The sequence below is a fragment of the Oenanthe melanoleuca genome, chromosome 15 (assembly GCF_029582105.1).
Source record: "Oenanthe melanoleuca isolate GR-GAL-2019-014 chromosome 15, OMel1.0, whole genome shotgun sequence".
Lineage (NCBI taxonomy): Eukaryota > Metazoa > Chordata > Aves > Passeriformes > Muscicapidae > Oenanthe > Oenanthe melanoleuca.
Genome location: NC_079349.1, coordinates 10,307,761 through 10,326,310, shown reverse-complemented (window position 1 = coordinate 10,326,310; position 18,550 = coordinate 10,307,761). Strand labels below are relative to the sequence as shown.

General features: G+C 50.7%; 1 protein-coding gene across 4 annotated transcripts in view; it reads left to right on the top strand.

The window, feature by feature from the left end:
* MSI1 (musashi RNA binding protein 1) overlaps positions 1 to 18,316 on the top strand; it is a 30,137-nt gene extending 11,821 nt beyond the window's left edge. Inside the window, exons 7-15 of one of the 4 annotated variants that reach the window (XM_056504517.1) lie at positions 5,688 to 5,736; positions 7,734 to 7,816; positions 8,448 to 8,565; positions 10,079 to 10,159; positions 11,403 to 11,459; positions 14,212 to 14,280; positions 14,410 to 14,564; positions 15,037 to 15,103; positions 16,036 to 18,316. In XM_056504517.1, coding sequence (XP_056360492.1) covers positions 5,688 to 5,736; positions 7,734 to 7,816; positions 8,448 to 8,565; positions 10,079 to 10,159; positions 11,403 to 11,459; positions 14,212 to 14,280; positions 14,410 to 14,564; positions 15,037 to 15,078 — 654 coding nt within the window. In that variant the 3' untranslated portion in view covers positions 15,079 to 15,103; positions 16,036 to 18,316. Of the gene's footprint in view, positions 1 to 5,687; positions 5,737 to 7,733; positions 7,817 to 8,447; positions 8,566 to 10,078; positions 10,160 to 11,402; positions 11,460 to 14,211; positions 14,281 to 14,391; positions 14,565 to 15,036; positions 15,104 to 16,035 lie in introns of all 4 variants that reach the window. The other 3 variants (XM_056504516.1, XM_056504520.1, XM_056504519.1) reach the window with 3 other exon arrangements.
* The last annotated feature ends 234 nt before the right edge of the window (positions 18,317 to 18,550 follow it).

Below are 18,550 nucleotides of genomic sequence, written 5' to 3'. Positions count from 1 at the left end.
GACACCCCTTTAATTCAGAAAATCTTCAAATCACAAATAGCTTGGATGGGGATGTAGTGTTCTGGGCTCTGTGGTAATATCCTTGCCTTATCTTTGTGTTCTTCCAAAGTTATCTGTTGGTTGATATTTTGTGAGGTTTTGGGCAAGACAGAGCTCTGCTCCAACTTGGTGCAGCTGATCTTTTGTTTATCATCAGAAGAGAAGCTGATCTTAACAGAAACTGGAAGTGCAGAGGTTCTGAAAGAAATGGGGACCTGCACCTGAATCAGGTGTTTGAACTCATGGTTTTGTTGTGTGCTTTTGCATTTGGTGAAGCAGCAGTGGAGGAAATACAGTCTCAATGACGTCTTTGGATGACTCACTAATCAGTTGCAGCACCAAGGGTGCTTGGAAAGTGCTTAAAGCCAGTCTGCATCTCTCACTGGGCCTGAAGTAATTGTGTATGGATGAGTCGGTCATGAAAGCTCTGCCTCTCTGTGAGGCAGCTCTTGCCCAGAGAGAGAGATCTACTCTCTAAAAATACCCTGGAAGCAAACAAGAAAAAAGATCTGAGGTCTGAGGAGGGTTCTGACCTTTAGGCTGCCATCTAATACTCCATCTGAATTCTGGACCTGAGAGGTCCTGAGGTCTCACTGTGGTGATGGGTGTTGCTGTTGTGATGAGGGAAAATCACAGGATCTGCAGTGCTGGATCTGATGAGGGTTTGTAGGTCTGTCACAAGTGCATATTCATGTACTCTTGCCAGAAGAATGAGGTGGTTGACTTAGGTGCATGAAATGAGTTTTTCCTGCTGACTATTGGGAGAACCTTCAGATACTGATGGCAAATATCTTTAAAGGAAGACTTGTTTCTGTGACTACAGTGGCCGTGATTTTCTTTTGGATTGGGAGAATGTTAATTAATTAATCCTTAATCTGCCACGCTCTGGAAATTTCAGGGATCAAAGCTACTTGTCAACCTGCTGTGGATTTCCAAACTGGATTTTGGATTTTCTTCCACAGATCTGAGGGCAATTTATGTAAATTCTCACACATAACATGGTTGCCATGAACAGATGGGGAGGGGAGGAGAAGGGGAATCTGATCACCTCTCTTGTGGCAGTAGGCAGTTTGGCCTGTGGTAACAATGCCTCTGGAACAAAGGGTTCTCTGTGCTCCGCATCTGGTAGGCACATAGCCAAAAACGCTCTAGCAGTAATGGTCATTCAGGTCTTTGGGGGTTCACCTGATATTTGCCAGGTGCCTGTGTGAGAGAGGGCAAGGACACCTGGACAGGCTGTTCTGCTCTCCTGCACGGACCAGGCTCTGTCCCCTTGGCCAAGTCTCATTCCCAGAGTTCTGAGAGTGGGTCTGAAGAGTGTGGTGAGAAGGGTCTTAATGGTACAGCACACCTGCTCCCTGGAGCCAGGCTCTCTGTCCATGCATCCTGCTCCCTGGAATTTGCCTGTCCTGTTTGTGCAGGTGGGAGAACCTCACAGGGTTGTTAATGCTGTCCCTTGACAGGATGGCCAAGTAGTTTCTAGATAGTTAGGTTTCTATTTTCCATATGGAAGCTGTCTCAACAGTTACTGTTTTTCTGCCTGATTTTACTACAAATATGTTGCTGTGATTCCTTCTAGGACTAGCTCAGACATTTTTTATTTGCAGTTCAGGTGGAAGATGTCCATCTCCACATTTGCTCTTATATTTACAACTTTCAACATCTATAATTGGGAACGTGCATCCAGCATTTCCTATCAAACTGGTATTGGAAATTACTATTTTTTTAAATCTGCATGAGGATGTCATTGGCTTTCCCATGGCAGATAACTAGGAATGAAACAGGAAAATTTAAATATGTTAGAGTGGGATTAAACCTCTGAAAACCCCCAGGTATTTTGGCCAAGGCTGGATGGATCATTTGTGATTATGGCATCTTTAGCTGAGAGGTGCTGAAGCTTCAGTCGTGGTATCCTCATGTCAGAAAATGCTTTTTCAGACAGACTTTTTCGGAGTAATTTGGGTCTAGTACTACTTCTGGAAATGCATTGGGACTGTGTGAAAAGGAACTGTTGAGGATGCCCTTTCAAAGAATTTATTTAGGGGACTTACCCCGTGAGGAAAGGGTTTTCTTTGAGTGGACTCTGTTCACTCTTTTTCCAAGTGGCCTCACAATTTTTTAGCACCTGCCAGGACAAAAATTGCTCTTCTTTCCTCCTGCCTGTGCAGGAAAGGCATGGGAGCACTTAGGACCTAAAGAGAAGACAGCAGATTCCTTAAGCTCAAGGTGCCAGGTTCCCAGTGGTGATTTTTAGTCAGCTGTTGAAAAGCCAGTGGGAAGCTCATTTTGGATCTTGGCGTCAGGGGGAGATCATGCTTTGCTTCTGAGGACAGGGGAGTCCATAGTGCTGGATGGCTTTTGCATGAAGGTTTGTTTGACTCATCCACAAGCCTAAGTCTTGAGATTTGCCACCATTTAAAGTCTTTAAATTAGGATAGATACTTTTGAAAAATGCATTTTAGCCCAGACAGAAAGCATGCAAAAAAAAACCACTCTTCTTTTTTTCCTTCTTATTTAGGGGAGTAGGAACACTTACGAGCTAGAAAGCGGGAACCACCAATTCATTACTGTAGCTCAAGGCACCAGGTTCCTGAGGGTGATCATTTACAAGAGCATGTAGTCACAGGACAAGGAGGAACGGCTTCAGACTGAAAGAGAGAGAGTAGGTTTAGATTGGACCTTTGGATAAAGTTCTTTCTGTGAGGCTGGCGAGGCCGTGGCTCAGGTCGCCCAGAAAATCTGGAGCAGGTTCAAGGCCAGGTCGGACGGGGCTGGCAGCAGCCTGGAGGGAGGTGTCGGTGCACGGAGAGCAGGGCTGGGAGGAGGTGACGAACCCCTGGGGAATGCCGATTGGGCTGTGCCGGGGTGCCGGAGCCCCCGTTGGGTGCCCTCCCGCAGCCCATGGCGGCCGCGGGCACGGAGCGCTGCGGGGCGGCTTTGTGAGCCGCTAATCCGGGCCCCAGCTGCCATGGCGGCCGCGTTGCCATCGCGACGGCCCCGCCGGCGGCCGCCTTTGTTGGGGCCCGGCGCGGCCCGGCCGGGAAGGGCCCAGCGCGGAGGGAACAGCGGCTGGGGGGCTGTGCTGCTTCACCGCCACAATAGCTGCCCACTGATGGCTGGGGGTGCTGTAGAGCCGGTGCAGGCTTGCTTGGGTGGGTGCTGCATGTGTGAGCTCTGCCCCAGTCCTGTATGGTAGGAGACGCATCCCCTGTAGCGAGAGTTAGGGGGGATCTGGGCCCTGCTCTACCTCACAGGTATGTGCTGAGGGCACCCAACTCAGCTCACAGGCTGCCTTGAAAGGAGACATAAACATGGTCATGTGTAGGTTTTAATGGCAATAAAATACGTCAGTTATAGCCATACACAGAGTTGAAGCCCTGGAGCTGTATGCATATACACCTGTATATATATATAGACACACACAAACACTTACGTACTGTATAAGATTTAAGTTTTTAGCAGGAAACAGCTGTCAAATAGAGTACGTGTGTTACAATAAATATGTTTTTGCAAGGCAAGTACATTTTGAGGTGCTGGGTAGACACCTCAAAGCAGAGCCATCGGAAAAAGTGCAGAAGGTGAAAGGCTGCAGCTCTCCTCACAGCATACAGCATAGTTTGGGATGAAATGGTTGCACATCTTCTCTCTCTGAGTGCTTGAGCGCTGTGGCAGTGCCCAGCCATTGCCTGGGATATTGCTGTGCCAGGAGTTTGTGTGGAAGTGCACTGGGCTCTACCACTTGCAGTTGTTCCTGCTTCCCAGGCTCTGCAGAGAGGAGGGCTTGTCAAGCAGAGTAAGTCAGCAGTGGGCCTGTGCTCATTGTCACTAGCTTGTTTTTTTTTCCTCATGCCCAACTCTCACTGTCATGGCTTTGTGGTCTCCAGCTACCTGAGGTGGGAGTGGCACTGCCTCAGAGTGCCTTTGACACAGCTTTCTCTCAGTGTTTACTGGGGTGGAGAACAGCTATTTCTCCAGTCTTCTTGTGAACTGGATGGAGGAATGGATCTACATTTTAAAATGAGCAAAACCAGATAATAAAACCTGTTGAACTATTTTTAAGCCATGTTGGGTTCCCCTCCAGCACATCATAGTTGGGCTGTACCATGAAGGGAAATGGTGCAGATGTGGGAACAAGTGGTGATGAGGAATGACAGTGTGAGGAGCTGCCCTCAGCGCCCATCTCCCTAACTGTGTGTTCTGGGAAGCTGCTGAGGAGTTGCTTCGGGTCTGTGTCAAGGCTTATCTCTCCTGTGGCTCCAGGCTGGATGCTTGGCATGTTTCTCAGGTGTTTGTTTACTCGGCTGAGGGAGGCTGAGCCAGGATGGTAAGTTGTGAGATGAGCAGGAGTCAGGTTGTCTGTTGTCACCTGGAGTGGATGTGTTAGACAAGACTAAGGGCATCAAATATGATCTCTGTCTGCTAATGATGATACTGGAGATGTCAGCAGGGGCTCCTTCCATCCACCTGGCCCTGAGGTGGAGCTGGGTGTCCTGTGTTGTCCTGGGGGCCTGAGAGAAGAACTCTCATCTTTTCCTGCCTGGAGTTGTGGGGTCTCCATGGGCAAAGCACGTGGCTGCTTGTGCCAGGGCAAGGGCAGTGTTCTGCCCTCTTCAGTGACTGTTCAGGAGGAGGTAGCAGTGCAGATTCTTCCTGGGGCAACGCAAGGGAGTAATCCTATAGGGTTGAGGGGCATGCAGAGCTTCCTGCTCAGGGAGTGGCTGTCTCACATGGAGACGGAGGAGGGCCAGGGCAGCTGCTGACCAGAGACTGCTGCCACCTCCCCTGAGCACTTGCACGTCCAGTTTCATAATCGGATTAAGGCAGTGGTATTAGAGGAGGGATGGGTCAGTGGGACAGGTTTACACTGGGGCTTACATGGAGGGGATTGAAGTGTATTTTTTAACCCTGCTCGGGCTGACCTGCGAAGCGGATGCAGCTCCACAAGGCAACACCCGCGGGAAGATGGGGGGAAAAGTGGCACCAGGCGGTGATGTGCCGGGGAGGAGAGCAGCCCCAGGCCGGCTGGGGGATGGGATCCGGCCGCCCCTCCCCCTCGGGAAGGCAGCCCTGCTCAGGCCTTGCAGTAAATTTGCTCTAATTACAGCCTCCAGCAGTGGGAAACCTCACTTAGAGGAAAGGCTCCTCTGGGGTGGGGGTGGGGGCGGGGGCACTTCCCCAGCTTTCCCAGGCAGGCTCTGTTGTCTGAGGCCTCCGCTTCCCCCGCCGCTGGGAGGCCCCTTATTCCTCTCCCCTCTCCAGCTTTGCTTCTCTGCCCCCCTTTGATTCTCCTCTCCTTTGAGGCCGGGATTTGGGAACAATGCCCTCCTTGCTCCTTGGCCCCTGGCTGGAGCTGCAGGCAAACAATCAGGGTCGATTGCTGCCAGGGGCTGGGCCGAGAGGGCTCAGCTCTGCAGCACCTGCCCCAGGCTGATGGAGGGACCAGGACCATGCAGGTTGTGGCTTGGGAAAGTGCCCGGTGTGATAGCTTATGTGTAATGCATATGTGTGCACACCCTGTTTCCTTCTTGGGGACCGGATGTCTCATCTTTATCCTCTCAGGTTTGGGGAGGCTAGGGAAGCTGTGAACAATTGTGTAGGAGGATGCTCGTTGCAGCAGTAATATCTGACTGCAGCCATTCTCTTTGCAGGTGGATGATGCGATGCTGATGTTTGACAAGACAACCAACCGACACCGAGGTGAGAGCTGTCTTCTGACCCTAGGAGAGGTTACTGCAGAGGGTTTGCCTCCTGCCTTGCCTAGGGAGGGGTCAGTATCCCAGCAGCAGGGGATGCGGGTCGCAGCTGCTCTTTATCTTGCCTCCAGTTGCCCCATTCTTTTGCATCTGCATCCTTTAGCAGTGGCCCTTGCAGCACAGAGAGCTTTTGTCCAGTGTGCTTCCTGTGCTGTAAACTCGTTGAGTTGCAGATATGTGAGAGGAGACAGCCCCCTCCTCTGCATGCTCACCTCTGTGGCTCCAGCCTGCGGTGTGTGTCTTACCTTGTCCCGAGTAATCTGAGCTCTGGGAAAGCTGACACGAGAGCCTGAAAGTGCCTGCTTCTCGCCCCTTCCTCGGCCTGGAGCCCACTTGTGCTCCCAGGTCACCTTTTCTTACCGAGTCCTGCTGGTGGAGTCTGGTTACACCACGGGAGCAAGGCTGTACTATTTGTGCTATATGGACCCAGCTTGTCCGAGGGTGTCCCTACCTTCCTGGTGAGTCCTCAGACCAACTGCCTGGTGGTGGGGCAGGGCTCAACACTTCCATCCAACTCAGAGATTTAATGGCAACAACTTGACCTGCAAATTTAGCTTCAGCCTCTTCCCAGTCAGGGTCAGTAATAGCCCTGTGCTGGCTGCTCTCCTGTGTGTTGTTTGAAGCACTTCCAAGCGCTCCTGCCCCCAGAGCAGCGAGGGAACTCTCCCTTCTGCTCTTGCTACACTCTGTGCCCTTCAGATTTTTTTTTTTTTCTAAAGCTATTAAATCTACTCTGACTGCCAGGCCTCAGTAGTCCTAGGATGTTGTTCCAGCTTCATCTTGAAAGGGAAGAAGCGTTAACCCCTGTTCCTCCTCCATGGGTGCCTTCCAGTCACTGATCCAATTAGAGCTCTTGGGCATTTTGGGAGGCAGCAGGGAGAGCTGCCAGCCACTGTGTCAACAGTGAGGGGCTCAGCCAGAGGCATAGCAAGCCTGGTGGGGGTCTGATGGGGCTCAGGACTGCTTTTGACATCAGGGTTTTTCTGCTGAATTCCTGAGTTCCTCTGCTTGTGGGTGTTGAGGTGAGTGGTGTGAATCTACCTGGGCACAGACAGATGGAGGAGTTTATAACAAGATGTTTCTGGCAGTGAGGAGAAAAGGTGGAGTTCTGGGCAGTGCATTCCCATCTGCTTTTAAATGTTATTTTACAGTGCTGTGGAATTGGCCAGCTCTGGAAAGTTCTCCTTAATCCCAGCTTGCTTGCACAGCAAGCTTTAAGACATCCTCCCACCTGCCTCAGTTCTCCGGAAATGGTTGCAGTCAGCTTAGAGGAGTTCAGTCTGCCCACCCGAGCTGGGCTTTGCCAAAACTGTCAGCAAAGGGGTTGGTGAGAGAAAGGAGGTGTGAGCGTGGGCCAGGGGCCAGGAACACGCTGTCCTGTCTTTCCCCAGATACAAACCTTACTTTGGTGAAACTTTGCAAATGACTGTGCCTGTATCTGCCTCGCTGTGTGCAGCTGCCCTCCTGATCTGTGCCTGCTCACACGAGGCTTTGTGGCCAGTGCCTGCGAGGGAGCTGCAGGGTGTTCCTGCTGGTGCGGTGCATTTAGTGAGGGTGGTGATGTCCTGGCAAGCAGCTGTTGGTTTCCCCACTGATTCTTTGTGTGAGCATCTGCCCAGATCCTCCCCAGTGTTACCAGCCATGTGGTTTGCCTTGGGAATAGCAAAGTTAAAAAAAAACCACAAAATAAACCTGGGTTTGAGACCAGTTGGGGTTCAGAGTGGGAGGGAAGTATGGGATGAGTAGGAGAGGAGAATCTATAAGAGGACAGTCCTGTTCTTGTGCATAAAAGTAGAATTTGCTGGAGAGGGAAGATGAGTGGCAGCTGTTTTCGAACGGGCTGATTGTACTCTCCTTTTCTCCTGCCAATAAAAGGCTGTGAGTAGAGGGTTCAAACTGTGAGAGGTCTGACCTGATCACGGAGTTTTGCTTTTTCTGCAGGATTTGGGTTTGTCACATTTGAAAGTGAAGACATTGTGGAAAAAGTGTGTGAAATCCACTTCCATGAGATCAACAACAAAATGGTGAGTCTCTGGGGCAGAGCCTGGGGGAGCAGGAACAGATGTGTGGGAGAGAGCAGGGCAGTGGCACAGAGGCAGAATGCAAGACATTTGAGTCCTGATGCATCTTCTCTGCAGTGGGGAATCAGATTTTTTCCCCAAAAATCACAGCAGTCAGTCTGGGGAAGAAACTCACAGTATGGAGGTAAGCAAGCATAATACGGAGTTCCCAAGGAGAAAAACTAACTAAACAAGGAATTGTGCTGTGCTTGGAGGTTTTGAAGTTACACAAAACCTTGTAGTGGCCTGGGAGGGGGCATGTTTTACCTTTATTCAGAAATGAGGAAAATTAGGCTTTGAGGCTCTGGTGCAGGGTCAGATAGAACATAAAGGGCAACACCAGGAGGAGAAAAGCAATGTTTGAGCTCTCCATTGCCTGTGGTGGCTGCAGAGCAAGAGGAAAGGCTGGCACCGTGTGGGCTGGGGACAGTGATGCCAGGGAGGGCAGACAGAGGTGGCTGGGGCGGGGACAGGAGGTGGCTGGAGCAGGGACATGCTGTCACGCAGGCAGCCCTGCCTGGCCTGCCCGTGCTCTGTGGCCGTGTCCTGTGACAGCCTGTGACAGCCGAGCCTGATCCTTACTTTCTTGTGGCAGGTGGAGTGTAAAAAAGCTCAGCCGAAGGAGGTGATGTCCCCAACGGGCTCTGCACGAGGGCGGTCCCGAGTAATGCCTTACGGGATGGATGCCTTCATGCTGGGGATCGGCATGCTGGGTAAGCCCCGGTCAGCCCTGCCGGCTCCCCCCGCTCCCGGCCGTGCCAGGCAGCACCTTAGAGGTTTATTCCGGGAGCAGCGGGGCGGCCAAGGGCAGCGCTCCCCTTGCGGGGCCGCCGGGACCCGTTCGCGATCGCAACTTGCCCTCTGGTGGCACCTGGAAAAACTGCAAACGTGCCACCGCTGCCCTGCCACAGCCGGGCCGGCTGGGTACAGCCCCTCGGGCGGTTCTGCCCCTCGGCCACTCCTCCGCCGTACAGCAGTTCCTTCATGTGGAATAGGATGTAACTGCAGTTACATCCTACACTCCTACATGAGTGTGGAGTCTGCTGTCTAGAGGGTCTCTGATTAATTAGTTGATTAAAGAGCCCCTAAGCTTCCACTTGAAGCAGTGGTCTGTATGAATGTCCCCATCGCCATTTTAAGACTGTTAAAATGCCCTTAAAGTTCTAGTTGAGTGTTATCTCGCCATGTTCCCTCTCTCTCAGGTAAATATCTGGTATTGCAGGGAAAGTTATACATTTATCATGGGACTATCTTGTAAGAAGTTGGTGACAAGTAGGCTGAGGTTCATGTCTACTAATGCTCCCAAGGCAAAAGCATTCAGATATAAATTTAAAAATGAAAAAAAGTCATTTGAAACCCTGTCTTCCAGGATCTCGTGCCTAGATGTGAGACCCAGCATGATCCTTCCAGTGTGGGTACTGGTCCTGGCTTCTCTCTCTTCTCACTTTCATTGGAACCAGGACTGAGCTGACCCAAGAGCACTGTTTGCTCAGGATCATTGCTGGTGTTGCTGGGCAGGGTGTACTCAGGCTGGCTCTCAGTGCTAAGCCTGCTGAGTAGCAGTTAGTCACTGAACAAAACCCCCAAAAGGGCATTTTTCCACCAATGTTTTCACTTGACTTTTTGAAGGAAAATAAATCTCCAGCCTGTTGTTTTGGGTTTTGCCTTTTCTAAGCCATCTGAATTTTAAAGCAGCAAGACTCAAACTGAATCACAGGGAAATCGTGGACTCTTGTCATGGGAGATCTCAAATCAAATATTCATGTGTGAGTCAATGCTGTGCGTTCTCACAGGCTTGTTCTGATAGGTGGTCAGCTTCCCTGGGGAACAGCAGGAGTTGCGTTCCTGCCTGCGCCAGGAAGAAATGTTCTTTGTACCTGCATTCCCCAGCCTTTCTAGTGCAAAAGTGACTCAGAGCTATTCAGCCATTCAAATACCCCCTCCTCCCTGATCTCCTATTTGGAATTCCAGCTGATGCACCAGAAAGTCTTAGTCTGCAGAGCTGTGAGTCTGAGAAGGAAATCTCCATGTCCTTACATGCTTGCAGCAAGGAAAAATTAAAAAACTGCTAAAACTGCTCTGCAGGCTCGCTCGTGTTGTCTACGGTCCTGGGGCTTCTGCTGTCACCCCTCTTTCTGCTGTCTAATGCCAAAGGATGAATGTGCTGCTCCTGAGCAGCCAGCCCTTGCCAGCTTGCACTAACAGAGTCCTTTTCTCTTCCCCCAGGTTATCCAGGCTTCCAAGCTGCCACCTATGCGAGTCGAAGTTACACTGGCATTGCACCTGGTTACACTTACCAGTTCCCTGGTGAGTGGAGCTCCCTGATCTGTTTTTCAGTCTGTCTTCAGGTGATGGGAGCCTCTGGCATGATCTATAACCCAGGCTCTGCCCCTTTCACCCTTTTCCCTGTTTGATCTTTCTTCAAATTGGAGACGGATGTGGAAGGGGGATTGGAGAAGCCCTGGAATAGGTGGGAACAGCTTGTCCTTCATTAGAATTATCCTCACACTGCAGTGGCAGGAAAAGCCCAAAGCTGCTCTGACATCCTTTCTGCTGGCCTCCGCAGGGCTGCTGCTGTGATACAGAAGGGCCCCACAGCTCTGCCTGTCTCACCTTAGCCTTTGTGTGTGTCTGTCTCTCTTTACCAGAGTTGCCACCACTCTGAAAGTAGCACAGAATGTTAAACCCACGTGCCAGGGAGCTCCTGGGCACGCAAAAGGCAGGTGCCTGCAGCACTGCAGTTGTGTTCTGAACAGTGCCTGGACCACTCACAGCCTTCACAAATATCTGCTGGGCCAGGGGGCTGCAGATCCTCTGCAAACTGGGTGGTTTCCAGCTTCCAACACTGCCATGTGCTCAGAACATGGATTCAGCAATCAATGGCTGGAACCTGCTGTGCCGCAGCTGCTCAGAGCTGTGAGGCCTCTCTTCCCACTCTGCCAGGCTGGGGAATGAGGCAGAGCACACTTAAGGGACACATGTGTTATTGCTATTTTCTGGAGCTGTGGCAACTCTGAGCATCCCTTCCTTACTCCATCCCTCAGTGTGATGGTTGATAAATGAAGTTTTGATATTAAGGGCTGGGAATGGGAAGTTTCCTCTTCATCTGAGGTGAGCCCAGGCTGACTGGCTGAAAGTTGCTGTTGCCTCCTGGATGTCTGGAGGCTCTCCATGAATCTAGCTGTAGTGGCTTCAAGTCCCTCACTGTAAACCTGGCTGAGTATGGCACATACTGAGCATCCACTGCCGCTGAGAGGTCGGATTGGCCAGGTCGCAGAGCGGTGCTCCAGGGCAGACCTGAGGCTACACAGTGACTTGAACTCGCCCTCCCCTGGCCACATTTATTCCAAGGATAAATGGATCCTTTCAGCCTTCAGGGCAGGAGTCCAGCACCTTTCAGCACCAGTTATAAATCAGTTTAAAGAAGACACTGGCCTGGTTGCAGTCTGGTTGCAGACTGCTCCCCCAGCAGACTCGGGCTGCTGTGTCTCTGGGGGTCTCCCTCGGGACGTTGGATGAGTTCCTAAGCTGTCTTGCATTTCGTTTTTAGAGTTCCGTGTAGAGCGGACCCCTCTCCCGAGTGCCCCCGTCCTCCCTGAGCTCACAGGTCAGTCCCACTCATTTCCTAAACTCACAAACTGGAAGGGGAGAAGGGGGCTTTGGGCTATTTCAGTGGTGTTGCTGCTCCACATCCTGGTGCAGTTAGACTGGAAATGTGCCTTATTTCCTCTTTCATCTGGATAAGCTCCACCCAAAGCTGGGGATGGAAAGATGGAGAGGCAATCGAAGCCATGTGTATTGCCTCTGAAGAGGGCCATGCAGGTCGTTTCCTGCTGCTTGCCTCTTTAACTCCTTGCCCCAGGCTGTATGTAAACCAGATATGGAAACTGCAAAGAGCAGGGTGACTTCTACAGGTCTACAAATGGCTTTAACCTGAGCTGTTGCAAGGATGAAATTTGGAGTGCTGGGAAGAGAGAGAAGATGTGGATGCATTCCTGGTTATTCTAATCCCATTTCCCTGGGCAGAAGGGGCTACAGGGAATGCTTTCCCTGCCCTGGGTGGTGCAGCTCCCCAGCTACCCCCACACAGGCTTCCCAGGTAGGATGTGGTGGGACCCTGCAAAGTCCTGCAGTGTTTGTAGGGAGCTGTGGAACAAAACTGGAGCAGAGGATCACTCTCAGTGTTTTCAAAGTGCAAATGCCTTCTGAATCCTCAGCCCCTGGGGTGTGTGCAGTGTGTTCTCCCTACATGATGTTCCTTCTGTCTGCTCTCCCTTCCATGGCCATGTTTTCCCCAGCTCTGTCCTGTCCATGGTTTTTGTCATAGAAAAGCAGCTTTGTGTAGCACCTTGCTCCCCCTGTGCCATTTCATTTCCACAGTGTTTCTCCTTCCCAGTGCTTCCTTGCCCCCCACCTGTTTCAGGGTTTGAATCTCTCTGCAAAGGGATATGGAAAACCTTCCTGGGAAGCTCTTCTGGAATTAGCAGTACAAACAGGCTTGAAAGGGAGTTTATGTGGCACAAAACTATGTTAATCCTCAGGGACTCTCTGTTGGTGAGGATGCTGAGGTTGGCAGCCACCAATGAACAAATTTCCCGAGAGAGGTAGGGGAAAACGAAATCCTGTATCCCTCATAACAAAACCCTTCCCTGACACATGTGCAGCTGCATAAGCACCTCTGAGCCTTCTGCTTGGCAAGCAAAGCAGATGTGGGTCCAGTTGTTTATTTACATGTGTATTTTTCTGCAAAACCCATCACATTTGTAGGGGAACTTTGGTGACTTGGTACAAGTGTTTTTTCCTTCATGTCCTCCCCCAGCTGCCCTGTGCCTTTTCCTAGCAGGCCCTTGCCTGGGGCCTGTCTGTTACTGATGGCCAGGGCTCTGCACAACAAGAAGTTATTAATGCTGCTGTCCTGGCTGGGTGCCACGTTAGCTTACAGTCCTGAGTGTCTCACTGAAGTACCAGCTGGGGATCATGGCATTCTTCCCTCCCTGATATGCTTCACTCCTGTTCAGCAGCCCTGCACAGCCGCTTGGCTGGGCTGGGCTGTGGCTCCCATGTACAGGCTGGAGCTGGCCCTGCAGAGGGCTCGAGGGCCCTTGTGCCTTGGAGTGCCTGCAGCACTGCAGCTTGGCAAGGGGAGCCAAGAGGAGGGGATAGCACAGGCAGGGATGCACACACAGGTGCTTTGTCACTGCAGCACAAACCTGGTGGCTCAGCAGATAAGGCTGCAAAGGCAAGAAGGATTTTTCTTGGAAAAAGAACTGGAGCTTTTGAGATGACCTTGCCTCCTTTCTCAGTAAAACCTCATTCACTCGTGTTAGGGACTTGCAGTAGGGATGAGACTGCAAAGGAGGGTGGCTGCCAGCAGCCTTTCTTTCCCAGAACACCATCTTTGGGGGTGCAGCAACATGCCTGCGTTGGCCCAGGGCCCGTGATGAGCGACTAACCCAGATAGAAGCCTTGTATGACGTTTGCTTGAAACAGGCTGGTGCCTGCTACTAAATATTCCCTCCTAAGCTAGTCTGGGTTTCAGCCTTAACGCAATTGATTTGTTCTGACCTCTTTTTATGGTGCTCTAAACAGAATCACAGTGAATTTCACATTCAAGCATGAAATGCTGACCCAGTCATTTTAAGGGCAAAGAGAAACATACTGGCTAGATGCCTCCTGCCCTGAGGGCTGAATGCCTGTGGCAGTAGAGTGGGGAATTAGAACTGCTACATATAAATTAAGACTTACTGTTTTAATTAAGCCATTTCTAGTTCCTGCTCCCTAGGTATATGTTTCCTGCTTTTCTACAATGAACAATGAGGTTTTGAGCAGGCGCAAAACTCAGTGTGGGGAGAATGGTACGTCTTGAGCAAAGAAATAGGGAGAAAGAGGCTATTAAACTGTTATTCAAGAATATTACCAAGAGACAGAGGAGGGGCTGAGACTCAGGATGTTAAGCTTCAGCTGCTGTCCCTGAGCTGTTGTGATTCTCCACATTTTCTGCCAAAATCTGGATCTGTAGCTTCAGACTAATTGCATCTTGCAAGCTTAGTAGTGACAGGATACATCTGAAATTGCCCACTTCTCATTCAGCTCTTCCACACCACGCCTTTGACTGCTCTGGGGTGGTGGGCTTGAGAGAGCGTGGCTCATACACTCCCCTGGACATTGGCTGTGTAAAAGAACACTGATAAATTCAGGGCTATGGACTTCCTTGTTGTCATCTTTTAATGTCCTCTGTGGTGCACTAAGCCAATATGTACGTGTGAGCCCAGTATTTTGCAGTAGGAAATGAAGGCTCCTTTCGAGAAGTTTCCCATGTAGCCACAGTGCTCCTGAGATGGCTGTTCCTTCCTTTGCAGCAATCCCCCTCACTGCGTATGGACCGATGGCGGCAGCAGCGGCTGCAGCGGCCGTGGTGCGAGGGACAGGTAACTCCACTCTCCTCCCCGGCGTGGGCGGGGTCCTGTCACGGAGCTTTGCCAAGGGGCTGCGGGAGGGGGGTGGGACGGGGTTGCATTTTTGGGATCTTCACTCGGTAGTTCTGCTGCCTGCTGTAGGTTCCACCCCCAGTCGCACCGGTGGGTTTCTGGGCACCACCAGTCCCGGGCCGATGGCAGAGCTTTATGGAGCCGCCAACCAGGACTCAGGGGTCAGCAGTTACATCAGCGCTGCCAGTCCTGCCCCGAGCACCGGCTTTGGACACAGCCTAGGGGTGAGTGCTCCCTGTGCCCTCTCCGGGGGGAGGGGGATGGGAGTGGGCTGTGTCGCCACGTGGTGAGGGGGGTGAGCAGCAGCAGGCAACCCCCTCCGTCCACAGTCTGTTTTCTGGTTATGAAATGCCACCCACTGCAGCATTGGCTGTGCCTCTGCTGAGCCCCCAACCAAGATGGACCATGCAGAGTGCAGCACCTCACTTGGAGCCCAAATCCTTGGTTTCTGCTGGCTCTCCCTGACTACCACTCAAAGTCCCGATCTCCAGTCCTTTCCCTGATCTAGCTCAGGCTTTCCAAGAGCCTGTCTTGGCCCTGACACAGCATCCTGTAGGGTGATGTGCTCTTTAGAGCTGGCATCTCCAACTGAAAACAATTACTCTGTCATCTGGGCCATGACTAAATTTGTTGTGTTAGTAATTCTTCTTCACTGTTCTTCTGTTTAAGAGTGGGGTTTTAACTCTTTGTTCACAGGGTCCCTTGATTGCAACAGCTTTTACCAATGGGTATCACTGAAGCTGGGGGACTAAGGAGGCAGGAGGTAAGAGAGCTTTGAACAGGCATAGGTAATGAGAGAGAGGATGAGGTTCTGAGCTGGTCGCTGTGCTCAGGCTCTCAGCTGAAGCCGTGGGTGTTGCTGTGAGACTCCGTGGCCTGGCCCAGCCTGTGGGAGGAGTCCTGTGGCTCTCTCCTGCACCAGAGGCTTGGCAGGTTGGGTTCCTACTGAACACTCCCCAGGCTGGGAGTGGAGAATGTCTTAGTGTCTGGCACAAAGAGGAAGAAAATGAAGCACTGACAAAAAAGAAAACATCTGCAGGGTTGGCCAGCGTCACAACCCAGTGGTGATCCTGAGGGACAAGCTTGGCTTTTCTGTGTGACTGAGGAAGCCTCTACCATGCAGCTGGTTATTCTCGCTGCTGCTGAGACCAGTCTCTGGGAAATGAGGTTTTTCATCTCCTTCCTGGGAGAAGGGCAGAAGGAAAATCTGATCAGTTCTGGTTTTGGTCCTTGGACGGGCTGAGAGGGAACTGGTGGAGAGTCTTTGCTTTGCAAATGTGACTGAAGTTAGGTGGCTTAAAATTTAAAATTAAAAACGTCAACAACCAGCTTTTCAAAAAGAAGAGTACAAACTGGAGGGAACGGTGTCCACAGACAGGAGCCCAGGGCAGCCTGGCAGGGCTGGTCTGAGCTGAGTGCTGGGGAAATGTCTGGACTCTGCTATGTCCTAGCCCTTGCAGGGGCCAGGCCAGGTGGTGTGTGGGACCTCGTCTCCTAGGCCTGCACGTTGCCATTGAAGATGGACACATCTCTGCTGTGCCCTGTCCATGTGCCAGCCATGTGCAGAGTACGACTGTATTGGGGCAAAGTTTGGGTATTGAGTGTTTCTGTCAGATCACAACAGAAGAAAACTCCAGGAGCAAAGCTGTGGTTGTTCTAGACCATGTCACTTCCCTCCCCTGCTGTCTCCCACAGATTCCCCAGTGACCTAACCGAGGACAGCGAGTGGCTGGAGGATCTGGTGAGCCTCGGGGGATGAGCCACGGTTACCTTTCTCTTGAATCAAACTGCACACTGCCGGCTGGCTGCCAGGCTCCTGCCGCCCTGCCCGATCTCTCCCTTTGACCAGACCACACTGGACTGAACCCGAGGAGATCATCTCGCTTTCCTACTAACCACCGACGGTTTACGCTTCCCCCTCCCCGCCCCCAGCCCACTGATTCTTCTTTTATTTATTTTAGTAGCTGTTAGTTTTATTTTTTTATTTTATTTTTTTATCTTTTTTGGGGGCTGCCCCTTCTTTTTGTTGTTTGCTCTTTCCCGAGCTAGTAGACATATTTTATGAATTGGCTTTGTGATTGTGTTAGGTAGTTTTCATTGAGGAGTATTTTTATTTGGCTTTGAAACTGTTTTGAATATTTTCAACTCTGTTGTTGTTGTCGTCAGTGTTTTTAAAGCACGGTATGTAACAAGAATGCAGTTCTGAAGGGAAGAAAGAGACAGAGAGAGAGCAAAGGCTGAGAGGAACTGCTGTATTTCTATTTTTTTTAAAGAAACTGTTTTTAATTGTTTCTGTTTTGTAAATGTGAGGCTTTGAAAAGTGTGAAACTCCAAGGATCCGAAAACGTTGGACATCGCTATGGAACAAAACAAATGTATATTTTGCTAAGTGAAAAACACTATCCTTACAGCTGAAAGATTTTTTTTTTTTTTCCTAGATTTAGTTTTACGTGGGGTTTTCTTTTTCCTCCTGTATAATATGTAAATATTGTGAGCTGAACCTGGCTGCTGCCTGCAGCCTGGCTCCAAGGAGCAGCTCCAGGTCCTGGACTTGGTGCCGCAGCGTGAGCAATACTCTCCAGCAGAATCCTGACAGGACTTCATTCTTTTTTTGTACACCTTTTACTGTAAGATTTTAAGACCTCTGATGAGATGAGCTGAAAGGGGGGCGGGGGGGGGGCGGGCGGGGTGAAACGTACCAGCCACCGGCTGTTTTGCTGAGCGGGTTAAAGCTGCTTCCAATTGCTTGATGTACAGACTCCATCCCTGGGCTCCGTAGCGCCGCCTCTGGGCTGGCTTAGGGAAAGGGCTTTGCCGCCGTTGCTTGTCTTGGTTACTTTGAAAGGAATTCACTCTCCAAACTTTATCGCTTGTGTCAAGATTTCCTGGGAAAGGGGATTCTCCCCCGGAGGTGAGGGTGTCGGAAGGGGTGTCAGCCAGGGGGAGATTTGGGTAGTCGCTCTCTGAAGGGCAGGGCTCTGGGATGGGGATTCATTAACAGGGGAGAAAAGCATTAGGGTGGTGATTTGGGGGCGGGTTAAGGGCTTCTCAGGGATTATATGAATTATAGAATTGCAGCTTCCCGTTTGCTTTACTCTGTGTTCTGAAGACTGTGGGAATTTGTCCGTTGTCCTGTGCGGGGTGATCTGGTCCCTTCTCCAGAACCTGCTGGGGTTTCCCCTGGTATGGTCCAGGCTCCTGCTTACCAGCACTCTGCCAGGGGGGCCTCCAGCAGGAATACATGGGGCAGGTTTGGGTCTGGATTTCAGTGAACCAAAGACCTTGTTAAGGGGGTTGATTAAGCCTTTTATTAAGATGCAGCCAAACTCTTTTCCCAGGGAAATAACAGCTTCATCTTAAGTTTTAAAAATCATTCCCTCTCTTCCCCCAAACTGAGCCCCTGTAAAGGAGATGGGCATTTAGAAAAGGACTGGGAGGGCCACAGTGCCCACAGGGCCCTTTTTCTCTTCTATCTCTCCCCCGTCTGCTGGAACTTGTCCTGACCTGGGCGATGCGTTTGGAGAGTTCTGTTTAGGTAAGAAGGTACTTAACAGATCAGTACTGAAAACACAAAGCAATAATTTTTGTTACTGAGACAAGAGTCTGTATGTCTGTTTTTTTAAATATTTCCTAATTAAAGAAGAGCTGCATTTTATTGGGTTTATTTTTATTCTATATACTTCAAATTTGGGTCTGCAGACAGCGCTTTCCTCCCTCTTGGTGTATGCGCTGAGCTGCTTCCGTGCCCCCTCCAGACATCCCGGGCCAGCTGTGCTGCTGCTGGGCTGTGAGTCACTCTCTGGCCACTGCCTGGAGGCTGGGGCTCTGGTTTCAGGGTGGGCATTTTTTTAAAAAGAAATAAAGCTGTGTTTTTAAGCCAGTAAGTTATTACACTCCAGTGTTTGTTCTCTCCACACCTGTAACCCTTTTTCCAGATTTCAGTTTTAAATTCCTAATAAATTATTTGAAAACTGTCCTTCTCTGTCATTATTTAGGGGTGCGAGGTTTTCCAGTGGGGGAGATTTCAGGACCTGGCAGGAGTTGCATGCTGCCTTAAGGATAAAAGCCCCAGGCAAGTCTCTGACTTGCTGTTCTGCTCCCACACTTTGGCAGTGGCCTAGTTTATAATGTGAGGCAGATCTGGTTTTAGTAGAGATTGTGTCTCTTCTCTGCATTACAGAGGTTTTGTGTAAGTATTTGTAGGTTCAGA